At 44.7% G+C, this 7,500-nt stretch overlaps 6 protein-coding genes across 6 annotated transcripts in view; all 6 read right to left on the reverse strand.

Annotated features, from left to right (window-relative positions):
* LOC125956876 (chymotrypsinogen B-like) overlaps positions 1-492 on the reverse strand; it is a 1,614-nt gene extending 1,122 nt beyond the window's left edge. The window contains exon 1 of the mRNA XM_049689139.1: positions 28-492. Coding sequence (XP_049545096.1) covers positions 28-331 — 304 coding nt within the window. The 5' untranslated portion in view covers positions 332-492. The remainder of the gene's footprint in view (positions 1-27) is intronic.
* A 221-nt stretch (positions 493-713) lies between these two features.
* On the reverse strand, positions 714-1,564 carry LOC125956888 (uncharacterized). The gene is made up of 2 exons (XM_049689160.1): positions 1,437-1,564; positions 714-1,380 (listed from the first exon to the last, which is right to left on the reverse strand). Exons 1-2 carry the CDS (start codon positions 1,528-1,530, stop codon positions 830-832), a joined length of 645 nt encoding a protein of 214 aa, XP_049545117.1. The 5' UTR covers positions 1,531-1,564; the 3' UTR covers positions 714-829.
* Positions 1,565-2,129: 565 nt separating this feature from the next.
* LOC125956892 (uncharacterized) lies at positions 2,130-2,947 on the reverse strand. Its single transcript, XM_049689164.1, has 3 exons — positions 2,845-2,947; positions 2,595-2,792; positions 2,130-2,523 (listed from the first exon to the last, which is right to left on the reverse strand). Exons 1-3 carry the CDS (start codon positions 2,930-2,932, stop codon positions 2,231-2,233), a joined length of 579 nt encoding a protein of 192 aa, XP_049545121.1. The 5' UTR covers positions 2,933-2,947; the 3' UTR covers positions 2,130-2,230.
* A 642-nt stretch (positions 2,948-3,589) lies between these two features.
* LOC125956891 (uncharacterized) lies at positions 3,590-4,329 on the reverse strand. The gene is made up of 3 exons (XM_049689163.1): positions 4,232-4,329; positions 3,978-4,175; positions 3,590-3,906 (listed from the first exon to the last, which is right to left on the reverse strand). The coding sequence occupies exons 1-3, from the start codon at positions 4,317-4,319 to the stop codon at positions 3,614-3,616; spliced, it is 579 nt and encodes a 192-aa protein (XP_049545120.1). The 5' UTR covers positions 4,320-4,329; the 3' UTR covers positions 3,590-3,613.
* Positions 4,330-4,595: 266 nt separating this feature from the next.
* On the reverse strand, positions 4,596-6,390 carry LOC125956871 (uncharacterized). The gene is made up of 2 exons (XM_049689135.1): positions 6,210-6,390; positions 4,596-6,151 (listed from the first exon to the last, which is right to left on the reverse strand). Exons 1-2 carry the CDS (start codon positions 6,333-6,335, stop codon positions 5,021-5,023), a joined length of 1,257 nt encoding a protein of 418 aa, XP_049545092.1. The 5' UTR covers positions 6,336-6,390; the 3' UTR covers positions 4,596-5,020.
* Positions 6,391-6,920: 530 nt separating this feature from the next.
* The window catches only part of LOC125956901 (uncharacterized), a 681-nt gene continuing 101 nt past the window's right edge, over positions 6,921-7,500 (reverse strand). The window contains exons 1-2 of the mRNA XM_049689173.1: positions 7,390-7,500; positions 6,921-7,329 (exon numbers count right to left, since the gene is read on the reverse strand). The exon at positions 7,390-7,500 is cut by the window's right edge and continues 101 nt beyond it. Coding sequence (XP_049545130.1) covers positions 7,193-7,329; positions 7,390-7,498 — 246 coding nt within the window. The 5' untranslated portion in view covers positions 7,499-7,500 and the 3' untranslated portion in view covers positions 6,921-7,192. The remainder of the gene's footprint in view (positions 7,330-7,389) is intronic.

Here is a 7,500-nt window from a genome sequence, read left to right on the forward strand (position 1 = left end):
AATGATCTATAGCGTCATGATACTAACCCGTCAGCACTGTGTCCTTATTGATGATTGTACCACCACACTTATAGGAGGTGCTGCGCACAGATTCACGATGAAAAATGGCCACATGCCAAGGCCACATTCCTGGGGCTGATGTAGCACCACCAAAAATGAGACCTTGCTTCAGCGTTTGAACCTGGCCGCACCGTTGCGCCAGACCGGAATCGATCGTGTAAAGCACTACGATTGAAGCTAACAGAGTGCACCAACGGTGAATCCAATGAGCTCTTATCACCACCATTTTGCTTACAATTAATTCCTGTGGCAATCGCTGGCAGACGTTCATCACAATTCGTTTTAAACACAGGACTAATACCGGTGGCTTCTCATTACCCTCTTCACGCGATCGCGGTCACTAACACTTGCGCTTGAAAAACAAAATCCATCAATGATCATGCTAATGCTGATAGTGGTGTCGTCGGGATTTTCAGGTTCACATAAATCCGGTTTGACCAGCTATCAGCTGTTTGTGATTCCACCTACAGTCCGGTCACAAACACAGCCACCACAATTCCGGTTTCTTCAAGCGTTTCAAGTGATCTCCAAGCTACTTGAAGCTCGTTCAACGAACACATCTTAGGGAATCCCGTTGAACACCACTCATTAGAGAATATTCTGAAAATTACAGTCATAAAAACCCCGCATTTAACCTCAAGACAAATCCCCCGCGAGGTGTGTACTGGATGCCAGAATTTATTCACTGGCTCAATTTATTATGTTGTATCAGTACAACCCCAATCCCATAGATTCTACTCATCTTTCTATGCCCTCGTGGTTAACCATTTCATGCAAGACTGCAGCGTAGCAGTACGGTGCTATCGACCGAACCGGATGAATCTTCCTTCAGAGGACAATCGTAGAAGTAAATCAAATCTGCATCCCACCGACTGAAACCAATATAATCCGCCGGTATGGCATGCTGGCTATCGCTGTACTCGAAGAACGGCCGCTTTTCACCGTCTTTCGTCAGTTGAACTCGACCATTTTCGAACACTTCCATGCGGAACACGAGTGGCCGGTAGCGACTTAATAAACGCGGTGTGGAGGCTTCCTTGAGCACCACATTGTTGAATGATTGATCGCGACGCCGGGTTTGTCGTCGGGCTACACTCTGCGTGTTTGACCAACCACTGATCACTAGCTCGATGACGGTTTCATCGAAAGGATAAGCCGATCGACCAAAACGAATGTGCCCATCGTTCGATCCAAGGATACCGATGCGGTAGTAGCGCGAGTTGTGAGTTCGACCGACGTTACGGAAGCTGCTCGTCGGAAAATACTCCAGTGTCTCGTTATAGCCGGGCACATGATCATACTGTAGGCATCCTGCGATCGCTGTAAGAGAATGATCAAGTGAGGTATTGAACGATTTAAAATCTGCTTCGTCTTACCATCAAATGGGTTCGTGAAAGATGTAGCTGATTCGCTGGATCGAATCAGCAGAGTGATCGCTACGATCCAAACAGATAACGATCGTTCCATCATCGTCTACTCTGAACGAATATTTAATACGGAATGTGCTGCTTCTGAGGAGCACGAAACGATCACCTCCTCGTGAACTTGAACCTGTTCCAACCAATACATTGATGGATGTGTTCCATTACGGTTCTTATACAAATGCTTCATGAAATATTTGGATCAATGTATGTTTTTAAAAAAAATAAAATTAATTCCATCAGGGCTAATCAATGTTGGTTATATTAAATTGACTATTGTTTTACTTAAACCTGTTCTTATCTTCTCTGTTTTCAAACGGACAAAATGAGCCAGCAATTCGAATGTGAGATTCTAGAGTAGAAGGAAATTTTCGATATTTCCATCGTTCTTCTTCACCTTTTCGAACTGATTGAAGCTTCTAAAAATATAGTGTTCGGCCAGTTTTATATTTTTTTTGCCTAAAAAACTCTGATTGTTTCGTAATTTAGACACCAACCCGTATGCAACATGTCCTTCTATATCCCAATAAGGCCTTCAAGATTTAATGAGAGGTTTGTGCACGTGCCGTTGGCTTGAGTGATTTGCTGGCTGCTGGACTACTACAAAACGTTATCTCTTCAATTGCTACATCTTGTACTATATTTATGTTTGCAAAGGGATCCCACAATTGTCGTGAGTGTTTTATTATTCAGTTCTTTTTCGTCATTACTGATGCTGCAGTGTATACTGTATCGTATGTTGCGCCATACTATAGCGGGCAGTCGTAGAAGTAAATCAAATCCTTGTCCCACTTTGTGAAACCTATGAAGTGCGCTGGGATCCGTTTCTCGTCAATAAACTCCAGGAACGGTTCTTTATCACCGGCTTTCGTGACACGCACTAGTCCCCTAGTAGACACCTCTAGCAGAATGATAGTGGGACGGAACGGCGAAAGCAGACCTTGAGTCGGTATTTCGGACAATTGCAGGTTGGAAAACGCATTTGTCAATGTTCGATGTTGTCTTCGACCTACACTTTTGGTGTTTCCCCAGCCTGATATAACTGTGGTAGGAGTAAGAATAAATTGGATCATTAAAGACACGCTTCCAAATCAAAATCTTTAACGAGCCTACCGATTTCGATCACATCTCTGCCGTAAGGATATCTGGAGTCACCGAAGCGAATGTGTCCATCATTCGTCCCGAGTATGCCGATCTTGAAGATCCTGGATTTGTTGGTATGGCCCACATTTTGCAGAGTGTTGGTTGAAACGTAATCGAGCTGTCCATTATAATCTGCTACATGAACATACTGCTTGCAGCCTCTGATAGCTGAAATGAAGGATACTAAAGATTAACTCATTAAACACCTACACCTACTTACCATCAAATGAGTTAGTATGGACTGCCTGTGCGTGCAGCAGATGAGAACTTAACGGAATCAGCAACAAAATCAATGCAATTGACTTCATTGTACGCTTATTTAGTGCACACTGCTCCAGGAACGCTCAGACAGTTGCGAAAAGTTATGCACGAGCATTTATAGTTCCCCGATAAAATGACTATGATTTGCTTAATGATAGCAAACGACAATATTTGCTTGCTGAGTAATCTTACAAGATGCTGCGCTGTATTGTAATAATTTCGTTTAGGCATTACTCAAACAACTCATGATATGGCGTGACATTGTTTAAATATAGTCACGAGATAGTTTAGAAAACTTTATTATTGGTAAGATTTAGCATAGATAACGCCCAACGAGTTCCATTGGCTGATAATGTAATTTACCCTTTTAGCTAGCTCCGAGCTATCAGCGTCACCATTTGCAAATAGAGTATGTCTTCGTTATGTCCGCTCAAGCCAGTAACAGTTTAATAGACCTCGTAGCGTTTATGACTGGCGGGAAAATATTCGATTCCTCCATCGTATTATTTCACATTTTCGGACTGTTTGCAGTCTCGAGCTATCGTTCTTCGAAAACTGGCAATTTGGGCTATCAGCATACGGTAACTTCAGGTTAAATTTAATCTACTCATCTGGAGCAAAATGCAAACTCTCTTTTGATTTGATATAAGGCATTTATGTTTTGCTAGGGATTCGAACGATTGTGTTTATTGCATGGGTTTTTTCTTCAATATTGCTAGTACTGCATGCTATAGCGGGCAGTCGTAGAAGTAAATCACATCCTTGTCCCACTTAGTGAACCCTATGTAGTTCGCTGGGATTCGTCTCTCATCGATAAACTCCAAGAACGGTTCTTTATCACCAGCCTTCGTGACACGCACTAGCCCCGTAGTAGACACCTCCAAGAGAATAATAACGGGATGGAACGGCGACAGCAGACCTTGAGTCGGTACCTTGGTTAATTGCAGATTGGAATTCTGATTATTCAACGTTCGGTGCTGTCGTCGACCTGCGCTTCTGGTGTTCGCCCAGCCTGAGATAACTGCGGTAAGAGTAAGAGTAAAATAATCCATTAAAAGTTCTCGATCATATCAGAATCTCTAGCGAGCCTACCTATTTCGATCACGTCCCTGCCATACGGGAACCTGGTGTCTCCGTAGCGAAAAATTCCATCATTTGGCCCTACAATACCGATCTTGAAGATCCTGGAGTTGCCGGAACGAACCACATTTGGCAGAGTGTTGGTTGAAACGTAATCGATCTGTCCATCATATTCACCCACACGAATAGTTTGCCTGCAGCCTCTGATAGCTGAAACGAAGGATACTAAATATTTTCCTATAAAATGCCTACAAAACCCTACTTACCATCAAATGAGTTATTATTGACTGCCTGCGCGTGCAGCAGATGAGAACACAGCGGGATCAGCAACAAAATCAATGTAACGGACTGCATCGTACGCTTCTTTAATGCGCACTGCCCCGGGAACACTTAAATACCAAGCATTCCATGCAGTTCCAAGCAGTTCCAAGCAGTTATAGTTCCCCGATAAAATGACTATGAATTGCTTAATGATAACGACATTATTTGCCAACCGAGTGGAATTACACGACACGGTACTGTTTTGCAATAATTTATCTCAGCTTTACTCAAACAACTCCAGGAATAGTGCAACCGGTTGTAAAAAGATTCACGAGATACATCGGAAAATATTGATGGTATGATTTAGTTAAGACTCTTTTTTTTTTAAATTCTTACATTTTGGTTTATTGTGTTTTATTCGCGCCTTTCTTCGTTCCACAATTAGTTCTAAATTTTACAAGCCCAATTTACAGCATTAAATTCGAGTATTCATGCGTATATCCTATTGGTGGAGGCTCCAAGAGAGATTGTGTTTCATCAAACTGCTATCCGATGCGCTATAGGCAAATGTTAGCTAGCTGCCTGCTCTACAAAGTTTCTCAAGACCATCAAGTGCGCTGGTCCAAGGTATCTTGCCAAGGTTGCCTTAAACACTATCGTTAGTATACATATTGCAGCTTACGGTTCTCTCCACAGATCGCTTACCGTTCTCGTAGGATCGCATCAAATAGTTAGAGAGTGTAAAAATGAGTAGACCGAACCGTTATTCGCAGTAATGCGAAGAGGAGTCGTTTCTAATCACTAAGTTTGGCTTTTTTCGCGGTGGTTCCCCCCATCGCCATAGCATCCGGTGGAGACTCGACATCAAGCGCTGTTGGTGTTCCCAACGACAATGGCACAGAAGACACCGGTCCCTGTGTGTGGGAGTCGGTTTCCGAAACGGGTAACACTCGTTTGAGGATAGCTGATTGACGAGCCTTTATGCCGCATTGCTTGATCGTCGCAGGAGGACTGACAACCGCTGCGGCTGCCGCAGTTGCAGCCGACGGTGCACCGAAGCTAATTTGATGAATGTTGGCCAGTAGCTCCCGGTTTTTGGTTTCCGATTCTTCCAATCGTCGCCGAAGTTCCTTCATCTCAGTAAGCATTCTTTTCAACATGAGCCGCATGCTGCGTGTCTCTACTCTGTAGTTGGCCAACGTACGATTGATGTGGGTAATATCGTTACGCATTCTCTGCGCCTTCTTATCCATCCGGGCGAGCAACGAATGGTTGAAACGGCCAGCAGCACACGTGGGTCGATAAAAGCCGTGATTGGCTACCCTTGCATTAACTGTGCTCGACGAAGATGGCAATGGTCGCGGAGCGGGTGGCGTGGTCGCCGTGCTTTGAGGCAGATTGGGTATGAGCTCGCAAGGGATCAACACATCGTTGTGCAGCAGCATGGTGGATGGGAAGGGATTCGTGCTTGGACCTTGTATGCCGGCCACCGGATGGTGATGATGGTGAGGAAAGGGTACGTCGACGTATTTCTTTAAGCGATGAGCAATGTTCTCGTCAAAGTGTTCGATTGCCATCGACGAGATGTCTCGCAGCTCCTGCAGAATCTCGTGAGCTCGCAGAGGCCGTGTAGTGTTCTCGATTAACCGCAGTATGGTCAACACCTCGTCGATTACCTTGCCCGGGATGAAGCAGCATAGATCCTTGTCGATGTACTTCGCGTACGTCATGGACAGCATCGAGATGCGCGTCTCGATACAGGTGAGTATATCCGAATGTTTGGCCAGCGGGTGGTTCCGCCGTTCCGATTCTCTTCTGGGCAGCTGCGACTTGATCGTTTTCAAATGCTGATTGTGTCGTCGCACCATTTTGTTGAAACCACGATTCAGCAACGATTGGCAGATACGATCCATCGTCCGGCAAACCTGCAATTCGCGGTCAAATCATTAAACAACCCCCTTTGCGATTGTTCCCGTGACTCACGATGCGCTTCTTGGCGATTTCGTCGTAGGGCAGAAACTCCAGAACTTGTTCTATCATACAATCGGGGAGGTCCAGGAACTTCATCTCGGAACAGTACGGCGGATCATCGTCGCAATCAGTAGCCATCGTCACCGAGATCGAGAAAACGCACAGAAAAGGGTTTTTTGGAAGAAATCGAAAACGCTTTTCCACAACAAAAAATGAAAACAATTCGTCTGCCTTCCATGCCTTTATGGAGCCATTTTATACAGCCACGAGTTTTAAAGTCATCTTATAAAGCCATATTGTGCGATTAAAGCTGTTCTTATTCGGCCTGACGAAATCGAATATTTAACGCCACAATTAATTTCAACAATTAAATGCCCCAATTCTCTGTCCTCTCGACCATACGATCCAGAAATCCCCGCCCCGCTATCAATCAATCTAGACGACTAATACGACAAGCATATTCGGTTGTTGTCTTATCGATTGAGCTTTAAAATCCGGCTTTTGAACGAAACGAACGTGTCCGATAAGGCAATCCGATATAGCGGCCCTCGGACGTTGAAGCACTACAGACAACGCGTGTTATCTTTCGCTATCAGCATTCCCACCACCCATCTAGTGCGCCCCGTTGCAGACATTCGATTGCCAGTCTGATTCATGGATATGGTACGCGTCGAGGAATGAAATGCCTTCCCGTATCATAAATCAAATCACAACGAGCTACGGTTTCTGGGTCACATTTCTCTCTATTTGCTTGTCTTCTTCCGACAGAGACTTTCGTTAAAACACTAGGTGCAAAAACACAAATAAGAATTCCACTTACAACGAATCAAAGTCAATACAAAATGTTCCAGATTCTTCGTTCTCAGGGTAGTGTGTTTGGTAGGCTAATGGTAAAGTGGATGAGATTTAACTTGTTCGCGGCCACCGCTCTGCACAAAAGGCAAAATCCTTGGGTAAATACTTCTCCAGGTGCTCTAGCTTCTCGCAACATCATTTCAGTTCGGGTGGCTCCGGACGACTCCGGCTAGCTGTTGCTCCACAGGTTGTATGCCGAACAAGCTTCCGGTGAAAGGAAGGACCACTTTGCAGTTGAAGTACCACTGGAGCAGAAAGATGACGAACAGGAACACATCTGGGGGAAGGAAATCCACCGTTAACCCGGCAAAACTTTCGCGCCCGCCGTTCTACTTACGAATCGTCACTCGTTCCCAACTTTCCACCATATACAGTTCTGTTATCATCAGGTATCGGAACCACCAATAATTGATGAAGCTCAGCACTTTGTCCAGCAATTGAATCATGG

Source organism: Anopheles darlingi, chromosome 3 (assembly GCF_943734745.1).
Source record: "Anopheles darlingi chromosome 3, idAnoDarlMG_H_01, whole genome shotgun sequence".
Lineage (NCBI taxonomy): Eukaryota > Metazoa > Arthropoda > Insecta > Diptera > Culicidae > Anopheles > Anopheles darlingi.